Below are 12,586 nucleotides of genomic sequence, written 5' to 3'. Positions count from 1 at the left end.
TATGCTTACCATTATTTGCAGTCAAGAGAAATAATACGACACTCAGCTAGGGATCAAAAGCCATCATCTTCACCTTTTTCCCGTTCTGTGAAAAGGTGACGGCATGACTGAGGAGGTACCACCTCTCCGGCATTAAGCCTCCGAAGTTGATGAGTTCAACAAGCAAAGTGGATTTGCAGTTACCAATCAACAACGTATCAAAAGAAGCGATTTTGGACAAAGATCCAAAGAAAAGTACCTAGATCTTTTAACAATAAAAGCAATCATTTTGACGAAGAAGAGTATCACAGACAGATGTGCATCTTCTAGGTCGGTAAGTCGGACAGATCCAAGAAAGGGGTAGAACTTCCCCATCATCTAGTGGGGGGAGCAGCGCTAGAATGCAAACAAACAAGAATGTACAAATGGTTGGGCGGCTGGGCTGCTCTCAGTTTGGCACCTTCCCTCCACCACAGCTCATTTTGATGGTACATGCAAAAATTATTCGATAGATTATTATGGCGTTTGGAGGGGGAACCGACGGTAGTTGAGTTTCTAAGTGCCATGATGAATCGACGACCCCCCATTTCTCTCCTTCCATGGATAAAGACAGCGCAAGAAGACAAAATCCGAATTGAAGTTTTTAGGAGGTTATTCGGTAAATAAAACACTTTGTGAGTGTTTCATGTATCTGCCTTAAAAGATTGGAGTTGATTCACGACACCTAGTTCAAGTGTTTCATGAATCTACTCTAATGTTTAGGTAGATTCATCTACCCAGGTGTTGTTTGACAATAGTAATAGTTGTTACTGTTTTATGTATTTATCCCAAAAATCGAGCCAGATTCATAATACACTTTTTAAATTGTTCTACGAACCTACCTAATTTTTGAGGCAGATACATGGAACAGTAGTGTCCTGTTACTATTCCCAAACAGCCCTTTAAAATTCATTTAGAAGAACAACATTTGAGTGTTTTAGAAATCTGCCCCAAAATTGGGCTGGATTCAAGAAACACTTGAATAATTTCATTTGTCTTAAGGTAGTAGGGTGCGGCATTCAAGTTGAAGGGTGCACCTTTCTATCACTGACACCAACGCAGCTCAGGACCTCAGAGACAAGGGAAATGGGAGGGCCTTCGGGCGGTCGGATGATCCTCTTGCTCACCCGAAAACGACCCCTTACATTCTCACAACCCTTACATTCTCACAGACGATTGTACCACTATATATTTTTCATGTGTGTTGAATGATATCAATGTCTAAGATGATCCGTCGACCGCGTAGATTGTTTAAATGGCCTCTTGGTTGATCTTATTCAAATTTAGATGTCATGAAATAACAGCACTGGCGATTCATGAACATCGACTTGCCTCGAAAATGGTCTAAAAGGTCACGTTAGACTCAAACTTTAGCATATGAAAGAATAAGTAATTGTGTTGTTTGTTGACATTAAATAAGATCCCCAAAAGTCCGCTTCTTTTTGGAATTCTTTTTTTTTAATGCGTCCCTCGAATTATAGGCTAAGGCACTCGACAAATTCATTCTTTCTGACGGTGGTTGAAAAATGCATCACTTGCTTAAGCTTTTGAGAAACCAATCTTTGTTGAGGAATCAGGGTTGTCAAGACTTGTAGACATGCGATCGATAATATTGAATTGTGAAAGCCTTAAGACACCTTGTAATACTCGAGGCATTAACAAGTTGTGATTGTCAAATTCAGATTTGAATATCTCGTTGCAACAGAAAAAAACTAATCAACAGACTACTAGGTTATGTCGGTCAAATGTAGACTTCAATATCTCGTTCCACCAGAAAATAAATCATCCCTCGGCTACTTGCGATTCGCCATCTTCTTCCAAAAGTCTGCTAGTTGGATATTGCTCCAAATGAAGACCTCGTAACTCCATGCGAAGGCCTCAGCAAGGAGCAGGTACATCATGGAAAGAGGACCGAGTCTAAGCCATGAGTTTGTCCACGCTTGAATACACACATAAAGGTGGTGCTCCCGGTGAATGGAACTGAACAAAATTAATTGTATTTGGAATGTAACGCCAAGACGATCCTATGAGCTTATTTTCTGCAATGATGTTGCCAGAAACCGCTAGAGACGAAATACAAAACATATGCAACACAAAGCACAACAGCAGGAAGGCAAGCACATGTATCATGTCTTGTTCCTTCGGAACCCCATGAAATGAAACCCGACGCACATCCAGTTGTTAATCATGCCATATCTATCTGCAATGATTTTTTTATCAATAAATCCACATGTACCTTTCCTTATACAAGTTTGATCTTTAAATTCACCAGTGTCTAACATGAAAATTGCTTTTATTATAATCAAACTTGATAAATTCTCCAGGAATATATAAAATACAATTCTCCTTTGTAGTTCAGTCTCGCTTTCACCTTCCGAAAATGTGAGAAGGAACAAAAAAATGCTCCTTTTCTTGAGAATATTACCTCATCTAGTTAGTGTCAGACAAAATTTCAATTGAAAAACCAAGCCAAGAATGCATGATGGGTCTACTTCCAAACATCAAGAAAGATTCCGATTCACAGAGCCCGGCTGAACCTTCCAGTTCTGGGACCATAACTACACTCTATCAGTCAAATCAAATGGGTCGGTCACCATCCAGGTTGTATTCTTGGACCAATGAAAGATGCCTTTAAGCAGCTTCAGAAGATGCCTCTACCCTGTTAACGTCAGCATAATAGAGTTTCATCTACCTAACTAATAACATAAACAGTTGGCATTTATAAAGGTTAACTGATTGAAGAAACATCTAAAAAGAACAGCAGACAAGCGATGCAGTCTTACTACATTATACCGACCTATTATATGTTAAAAATGCACCTCCCGTAATCGAAAGGACTGATGTTTCAGCACTTATTCTCAAAGTACTACACATCAATATTTATACCATTAACTTGAGAACCATGCAAATAGCAACCAGAATAAACGGGGAAAGATGATGATCATCATGACACAAAAATGAAAAATCTTAGGCCCTCTGTCACATACCCACACGGTATGGGTACAACACGGGTACGGGTACGGCAGGGTACTGCGTTGACCGTACCGGGTGCGGTCAACACACCGAAGGTCATTTTTGACCTTTTTCAGACTCGGTCAATGTTGACTGAGTCCAAATTTGTCCAATTTTAATGTTAAAGATTTTTACATTTTAACTTCTTAAACCATTTTAACGTTAAAATTTTCGAAACCCTCATTTTAATGTCCCACTTCCCTCTTTTTTCTTCATTTTGACTTCTATATATGTATGTGCATGTGTGTGTACGGCCGTACCCCCGCAGCCTAGTTTTTTTAAAAATGGTCCGTACCCATACCCGCACCAGCACCCTTACCTATGTGACATAGCTTAGGCCGAAATTATCGTCACTAATTAAGCTCTAGAAAAAGTACATGTTACCAACCATAATTTCAACGTTTCAGCGAGATCATGTACTTCTTGTGATGTGTCAGAGTAGATACCAATGTTTTTCCTTAATAGTGGAAAAGGACTACGTTTTTCTGTCATCAAAAGGTAGAGTATGTGGCTGCACACTGCTCAACACTCAGCGTCATGTAAAACCATCAAGTTTTGCCTTTACAACAAAGGAGCACCTTAGGTTCTAAATAGCAGCATAGCTATCTTCTTTATGTTTTAGTAAATAGGCTGAAAAGGTTCCCAAAATCTCCTCTATAGCAGGCAGTAGAACTGGCAACTTAGGCTAAATTTCAGAATAACAATAGCTGTGAGATCCAAAAGACGCTCATAGAGAAAGTTTTTCTTACTCCAAATTGCTAATTAGCATTCATTAGTTGTCTTGTTTGCTTGGTTCTCCATCACATACTAAGGTATCTCTTATCCACTGACGATGCAATGCATGTCTTTCTGTTTTTCATGTTTACCATAGATAATGGAATGGGCAACTAATTCAACAACTTCAAAGCATCCCAACATTCTAAGGTTTATGAATTTCATTAGTTGTCTTGTTTGCTTGGTTCTCCATCACATACTAAGGTATCTCTTATCCACTGACTATGCAATGCATGTCTTTCTGTTTTTCATGTTTACCATAGATAATGGAGTGGGCAACTAATTCAACAACTTCAAAGCATCCCAACATTCTAAGGTTTATGAATTGCCCTAACATTATCAAGCGACTGGTCGATTATATTAAAAAAAAATTGTACAAATCACCACAATTGTCACATCTTGAAATGTGACCTATCATAAACCAATATTTAGCCATACAGCTATGTGTGGTATTTACTATGGACTTTTAAGCAGTAACATATATATCTTTCCTCCTTAAATCATATTGCTTACAATTTATGACCTTGGTTTATGCAGTAAAACCCAAAATATTCTCACCAATGAGCTGAAAAAGAGCATGAAAACCCGCAGAAGTTTCTGAAATGCTTCTAAGAAAAATATACATCTTTGCCAGTACTATATATAAGTTTTGCATCTATCACAACCATTGAAAGTTATTTCATATTTAAGTTTCTATTTTTTGCTCTCCTTGTTCTATTTAACAGACAATACCGAATGGTGCCATTGTAGCAAGAATTTTTGCTGCTCAACCTGTTAATGTTTCCATGCATGTTGCCATATTGAGACAAACTAGCAAATGGTATAATCTTCTAAGACATGAATCTCACTTAAAGCCACCAAACATTAAACAGTAATATCTTGGAGTTTTGAAATTACAAAAAACACAAGCTGATCGATGCAACAGAAAAGATAGTTAATCAAGCAAAAGGTAAAGATCTTGACAAAAAAAAAAAGTGAGATTGTGCTTTGACAGGCATAAATTCTTGCCACCCTTCCGAATGGTCACCATAGTAATATATTCAACATCTAAATGAAGCTTCATATGGTTATGCACCATACCAAGACAAATGCTCAAATAAACATGAAAAGGTGGTACAGTGGCAGTGAATACTCAGCAACTACATGGAAGCGAACAAGAGATGCATGTAGCTTCGTGTGCATTACCTTTGAGTTGCTTCTCCGACCTCCATTCTTAAAAATTTACCAATAGTCACCTGTGCACCCACTTCCTTTGACAGATCATCCAGCAAGGACTGCAGGGAGCAGCAGAAATAAGACAGGAACTTTTTACTTCATGAATAAAAATGGATACAAACGCGTTCTATTATTTGAGAGGTAATAGAATATGGTTGATGCATGATAAAGAATATAGATACCTTTACATTAACGCTATCATTCATAACGAACTTTTGTTCCAACAACACAACATCCTGCAAGTACTTCTTCAAACGACCTTCCACCATTTTCTCTACAGCAATTTCAGATTTTCCAGTACTTTTTGCCTGATAAGAAAAAAAACACATAAAGTTAGTGAAAGCTGAAAGTGTACTAGGTCTCAGAAAAGTACTCTTTCAACAAACTGTTCCTGATTATACAATTCATAAAAAAAAAAATTATTCCCACTGCAAACAGGCATCAATAAGAAACAAATATTGCTCTTATACATATGTTTCTGTTCTACTAAAACAAAAACTGGGAAAGTGAATCATGCTACATTTTCTCTGTTTATGTATCAAAGCTACCCTGTCCCGCTCAGTGTGAGAACCAGAAGAATTTCAAGCTGTGGAATACCAAACTTTTGAAATGATGGTTGGCTTTCACCTGTTTCCATTCACACATCTTGGTTAATGTACCATAAATGCAAGAACCTTAGTAAACAAAGCCCCCAAGGAGTTGGCCAACTGGTCTGGCTAATTGGTTGTTAGCTCATCTGTGTTGTCAAACCAGCAACTAGCTGGTCAAACTAGTAACCCTAGTTATTTTGCCAGCCAACTAATTTCTGACCTTATACATACACACGAACACACACACATAGCTGAATCGTGGGAAGCTCCAACAGACGTTTCGTATGCTTACTCTCTGCTGCCATTGAAAACAGAGGCAAACATTCCAGCAGAATCCTTCCATTCAGGAATTGGTGCTGGTTCCCCAGGATCAAATATTCCCACCTACGGGGCACTTAGGACAAAGCTATCATCTCCTTACTGCACGCACAAACATAAAAAAAAAAAGGCACTGCACCCTCTGTTGTTTCTGGCAAGAAGATGATGCTGGCACACTACAAGGTAGCTTGGCTGAGGAAGGATAGCCCGGTGGAGAGGAGGGACCCTCCTTGGAAGGTGATGGAGAATTCTCCGATAGCAAAATGAGCAAAGACCCCAACGACAACAGGTTTTCTATGGGCGGGGCACTTGGGGAAAGAGGTTCTTTTAGAATCAATTTCGAACCATCTGCTAGAGATTGTAACAATCCGAACAATCCCACTACTTCTTGACCCACAGACTCAGGAACACATTCGGTAGGTTGTGTCCCTTCGACACTCTGTTCAGCAGCCTTTTCTGGATCACCAACCGACTCAGAACCAACCTCAGTAATTTGCTTGGCAATGAGTCGAGTCTGGAAGAGGTAGTCCGAGTCTGGAGGAGGTAGTCAGGGGAAAGGAATGTCAAGCCTAGTATCAGACCGCTCTCAAGCAAGCCAGGACAGACCCACCCTTAGGCCTACCCACCTTCTTTTACCCTTCACCCCCCTAGAAGTTCTCTATCTCGAAAGTCGCCCTCATCGGAAGCCCTACCCGACATCTGCATCACAGGCAACGCGTTCCCTTCCATCCAATCAAGAAGTACGCCGCCCTCCTTCTTCTGGAACCCATTGAGGGGGGCCCAGCCCGAGAAGGGGAGAGTGGTCGTGCTCGTGATGTGATGTACCGGAAACTCAGGTTGTTAAAAAATGCCCCAAGCCCGCTCAACCCATCAAACCCTGAAGCCCTAGCCCTATCTTATCCAAACGGGCTAGCGACCCCCCCTTCTAATAGCCATTACAGTTCTCGTTCCCTCTCTTTCTTTTCTCTCGGTGTTATCTCCTCCGCCGCTGGGATTGGAGCCGGCACCTCGCTAGGACTCTACGGTTCCTCCATTTGGTGAGGTTCGGTGGAAGCCACTTAGAGGAGGCGACTGGACTGGAGTGCTTTCTTTCATCAAATGATGCATGTGGGCTCCGCCATTCCCATCCCAAGTGGTTCAGTCAAAACTTGATTGGTCGTTTCGACGTCTGAAACGTCCTCCAAATACTAGTGAGTCGTATGGAGTACACTGAGTTTTTGTTCTGCAAAGAATTAACCAAAAAAAGTGCATATCATTTGACTCTCTCGAAAGGTGTCTGCTCATGGAATAGAAAGAGTTCATTGCATCAACAAAGTGTAGTAGTCAAAAACACTGACTGAAGCTCATCAATGTAACGGCTAGGGGCTAGTGATAGAGTCTCTTTTCCGTTCCAGTGCAGTTCTTTACCGTCTTGGCGATTCCACTTTCCATCTCGAAAAAGCCATCTCGACTCATGACTTCTGAAGCACATGCACATGGTGCTTTGCCCTGCGCCAAGACATAAGACGCTCAAAGTTCCCTGGGTCAGCTCAATGAAAGCAGCCCGGGCTCCGACGATCTAGACCATACGAAAACAAAACTAAAACCACGGAAGATAGACTTGTACAAGTCGCAAAGCAAATCGACAAAGCACTCGCAAAGCGTAGGGCTTTGCTCGTGAAGTGACGTGACGTTCCCTAACGCACCCTTGAAAGTTGCCAATGCTAGCAAAGCATCATGTAGTGGCCTGGCAAGGCCTGTAGCTCGAAACGAGCAAATCGAATCGACTTTCCTCGAGGCTCCATATATGTATATGTAAATATATATATATATATATATATATATATATATATATATATATATAGAGAGAGAGAGAGAGAGAGAGAATAGGTAAGACTGTAAGAGAGTGAGAAGGGAAAAAGGAAGAGAAAAGACCAGTCTCAGTACAGATATATATAAATATAATTTGTGTTGGTGCATACATTGTACAGATATATATGTGTTTGTATAAATATATAAACATATATTTGTTTATTTTGAGCCAACCAACATAGATCATCTCATCCCAAATAGTCTTTTCAGAGTCTTAACCGACTTGTGATCGAGTTGAAATTTTGACAGCTTAGGCAGGTACAACAGAATTTATCAAACTCCAGAGAATACAGCAAAAGGTGTATATACATGATTGACATTGACCTTCATAGGACATCAAATCCTGGCAATATGGCATGAAATCTTTTTTCCAAGCATTTTATGTAGAAATAACTGTGAACTTGTACAAGCCATCTCCAGAAATATTAAATTCAAATATAAGATTGCTAAATTCATGAAACAGTCAAAAACATGAGCCATCACAAAAAGCATGTAAAAGAATGAAATGCATTATGCATGTAACAGAAATGAAGCAAAAATGAACAAACAATACACCAAAAAATATTTATATTGCCTGTGACTTGAGAATGTCCTTTTCACTCTCTAGTGCTTCTGAAGAAACCATATCCTTCGATAAGAACAATGGTTTTGCCGCCACAATATGCATTGCTAATGTAGAACCAACCCTATGAAGTGCATCTGGTTGAACTGCATCATTTTCTACTTCTAGCGTCAATAATCCTGCAATTCGACCCAAACCTAGACAAGGGAGTCAAAGAAGAAAGTTGATCAGTATATTTGCTTAACATTGCAGACAGTACATGCCTGGGATAACATTAATAGCCAGAAGCTCATAAAGTTGCTGACAATAGTTCAAACAAAGGTCTATCAAACCTAAAAACTGAGGATATAATTTTGTTTCTGAGTACCCCTTTTATTCATTGATTGTCTGCATGACATAATAGTCAAAATTCTGGAATATAAAACAAGAAGTTCCTTCCAGGCTATTTACTTGCAAATTGAAATGAGCCTTTGCAGGATAAAATCACTGACATTGTTGACTTCTGTAGAAGATTCAGAAGAACAATGAGTTTTGAAGTTTTCCCTTCTCAAAACAGACAAAGAAAAACATTTTAAAAAATCAAGGAACTTAGGCTCGAAGACATTGGTGTAGCAGGACTAGATCAACTATCACATGCAGCCTCAAGGTCTGAACACAGCAGGTGAAATATCTCCATGTCAATCCAAACTTTGGTCTTATAAACTGCAAGCTCCAACCCTGTGGTAGTATATTGAAGGGGGGGGGGGGGGGGGGGGAGAAAGGATTTTCTTTTTATTTTCCTACTAGTAGAAGTTGTACATTTCTAATCCTTACACATGGATTTACATAAGGCAATCCATTTGGCAAATTGCAGTTCAACATTCTGAGCGCCCCATTTTAAGTTTTTTTAGAAAATCTTTCACATTATTATGACAATGTTTGAAAGTCATATCCTAAACCTTTTACAGGAATCTACAGCTATTCAGCATAAAATACCAAGATAAAGCAAAGAAAGATGTGTAGGTATGTGTTTGCCTTTCACTTAACAGCCCTTCACCTCTGAGGCTTGCTAGGGACTTGATCATGTTAAATGAGTTGAATATCTTAAAGTGCCTTTTGAATTTGAAAATGTTGTGGACCTAAAAAGGGGATTGGCTAATCATCCTACCATTTCCCAAGAAAGCTAACATTCAGCAATACATGTCGTAAGAGGCTTCAGATTATTCAAAAAAGCCAAAAATATCATGCAGTCAAGAAAAACTAGAACCCCTTGATATTGAATTCAGCATTTGATTATTGCATCAAATCTGTGAGGTGAAAGCAATTCCCCTCAAGGCAAATATTTCTAATGAAAGACCTGAAGGCAAGTACCTGGTTTAGGACTTGTATGTAAATATGATGAAACAACACCATGTGATGAAACTGACAAGGACAATCCTCTTCCAAACTTCACATTCTCACCAACCATAGCAGCCACTTCAGTTATTGCACTCTGTACTGTTGTTTCACCTTTTAGTTTAGGATGATCTAGAATGATATTCATATCCTGCATCATGACGTGGATGTGTTCAAACTTCAAAATTACAATTTGGAAACTAGGACCAAAAGTATAATTCTATGAAATTAAATTTCCAAGGTCAGTGAATCAATTCATATTAATCAAAGCATCGTTCCCACAATGGGTACACAAATAAACTGCAAATAGATAGCATATGCTCTATAGATTTTACTGAGCCAATGAAGTCAACAGTAAAATTGAAACATGGTGCAGGAATACCCAATAACATGATAATTAAGAAAATCCATTGATAAAAGCAGAAAGTTGTATCCAAATCATCCAGTTATTTGAAACGAAAATAGATAGGAAATTCTGAAAATTAGCAAAAGCAAATGTACCTCAAAGCTTTCCAGGTTCAGAGGAAGAGATGAAAGGGCTTGATGAGAACTTTCAATTGACAAAGCTTTCTTTGCCAAAGCTAAGGCCTGCAGGCACAACATTAATGTCAGAATGATGAGACAGACAAGAATTTAGAGAAGAGCTGAAATAAAGCAACTTTCAAAGCCAAAATATTACTTACTAAATACTGAAATATGTCATTCCTTGCAACAAAATCTGTCTCGCAGTTCAGTTCAATTACAGCAGCCGTTTTGTCATTTTGAGCTAATGCAATTAAACCTTCTGCTGCAGTTCGCAAAGATTTCTTTGAAGCTAGATATACCCCTCTCTTTCTTAACTCTTTCTGTGCAGCATCTGCAAAAATTAACATATTCCATTTCAAAAGCAACACAATAACATTTGTGAAGAGCCTACAAGACAGCTATACTTTCAGATAAATGAAGTGCTACCTCTGATACTAAGGTAAAAATACTGACAAATACCACATTTTCTGCATTTAATAGTGCAGAGAGTGATGCTTGTTCAGATTCCCAGGGAGGCAAAACAGCTCTAGTACTTTGGATGGCAATGTATGCCAGCATATCCCTCTCTGGCAGAAAAGTTCATAAAATGGTGGGAACCTCAAATGTTATTTTCACTCTGCTGGTTTTCTAGGCATACTCACAAATATTGGTTCACATCTCACATTTACCAGAATGAACTCACAACAACATGTCATTAAACACCTTACCGATGTCCCAGCTACAATCAACAAGAGCTGCTTTCACATCCTTTATGGGAGCACTTGTGCTCTCCCTCAGCTGCTTTATAAGGTTCATCTGTTCTGAAGGAGACGTTTCAACAGAGAACGTTCTGACCAGCATAAGATTGCAAGGACCTCGGTGAACACGGCCATGAAGTATAGGAGAACTGCTATGTCCCTCTGTAACTCCAGCTATTTGTTGAATATTATGTGTCCATGAAGAATAATTATTTCTGCTCTTTCTCAAAGTGCCAAATGTACCAAAAATGTACTTGATGGAGTCTTTTGTACGTTTTAAGCAAGCCATCTACAACATAATCGATCAACCCAGCGAGTGGGAAAAAAATGAAATTGATTAAAACATAAACAGTAATATTTTATCCTAATTTCAGTTCTGAATGTCATATGTGAAAAAAACATAAGATTTTTTATAGTTACAAGCAATGGCTAGCAAAAAGCTTGAACTTCCACATTGATGATATCAGGTCCACAAAACTAAAATGAAGGAAACAAATGTTCGATGAACTGACAAGACTTGTAAGGCATAATATATATACGGAAGCTAGAGAAAAAAACAACAAGATGAATTGGAACCTTTCAGAAAAAAAAAAAAAAAAAGCGAGTTAAATGAAAAGGTTTCTCGAGTAACAAAAGCTAACATGATTTAGAGAGCACGAAGCAGTTACAGAAGTGTGTAAACAAAAAAAATGACAACAAACATCAGAATGGTAGTGATCAAGGCGACCATACTTCGGAACAACTTCTACTAGGAAAAGAGAAAAACCAAGGCAAAGGTTACCTGATAAGAAAACTACGTAATCTTCAAACTATTCTAAAACGAATGTCGATAAGCAAGAAACACGACGACAATGAGGGGGTGGTGGTTGTGATGGCCTTGTTATTTCACAAAATCACATAAAATAAAATCATGCAGAAGCCATAAAAATGTTCCGTGCGCTAACTAGACACCCAGAAAAAAAAAAACGAAGAAAAAAACCACATATATGAGCATACCAGCTATAAATTACTCGGTTTAGAAATGATGATGATTATCGTCAGCATCAGAAGATGATGTGTGAAAATGAGGGCAGATCCACCAAGTGAATAGAAAAAATATACGGTTCAAGTTTCGGGAAACGAATTAAGCATCAAACAGCAGAAAAGACCCAAAAAGATTTACAAGCCCAGAAAGGGAGGAAGCTTACCTTCGGTAAAAAGAAGAGGAAGAAGAAGGAGGAAATGACTCCACCGTTCTTCTTTGTTCGCTGAGGGACTGGCCTTCGTGGTTTTGGGTTTATGCTCAACTCGGTTCGAGAGTAACTCGTTCTCTTTGGCAGTCCGAGTCGGCCACTCGTCGAGCAAATCTCAGATGTGTCAAACTCGGTTCGACCCGAGCAGAGATCTCGCCAAACTCAGTAGCAGCGTGGATCTCTCTTATGTCCATATGTCATAGTGAATATATTTGAAGACAATATAAAATTACGTATACTTAGTGACAATAAATCAAATCCAATTGTTGCCAACTTCATTTTAATAAATCTAATTCAATATTACTTAAAATTTGCTTTTCATCGAACAATCTTTGTTTAGAGAACACTGTCATTAAAAAGAAAATTCTAAAAATATAT

At 38.8% G+C, this 12,586-nt stretch overlaps 1 protein-coding gene across 2 annotated transcripts; it reads right to left on the bottom strand.

The window, feature by feature from the left end:
- Positions 1-2,294: 2,294 nt before the first annotated feature.
- On the bottom strand, positions 2,295-12,361 carry LOC116258312 (elongation factor Ts, mitochondrial). Of its 2 annotated transcripts, none has more exons than XM_031635399.2 (9): positions 12,164-12,361; positions 10,947-11,265; positions 10,398-10,570; positions 10,216-10,302; positions 9,691-9,865; positions 8,353-8,537; positions 5,202-5,327; positions 4,990-5,078; positions 2,295-2,677 (listed from the first exon to the last, which is right to left on the bottom strand). In XM_031635399.2, exons 2-9 carry the CDS (start codon positions 11,263-11,265, stop codon positions 2,650-2,652), a joined length of 1,182 nt encoding a protein of 393 aa, XP_031491259.1. In that variant the 5' UTR covers positions 12,164-12,361; the 3' UTR covers positions 2,295-2,649. The 2 variants fall into 2 exon arrangements, with proteins under 2 accessions (XP_031491259.1, XP_049935288.1); XM_050079331.1 differs by lacking the exon at positions 12,164-12,361 and adding an exon at positions 11,973-12,104.
- Between the last annotated feature and the right edge of the window lie 225 nt (positions 12,362-12,586).

The sequence above is a fragment of the Nymphaea colorata genome, chromosome 8 (assembly GCF_008831285.2).
Source record: "Nymphaea colorata isolate Beijing-Zhang1983 chromosome 8, ASM883128v2, whole genome shotgun sequence".
Lineage (NCBI taxonomy): Eukaryota > Viridiplantae > Streptophyta > Magnoliopsida > Nymphaeales > Nymphaeaceae > Nymphaea > Nymphaea colorata.
Note: the sequence above shows the minus strand (reverse complement) of the source record. Positions and strands in the feature narration are given on the sequence as shown.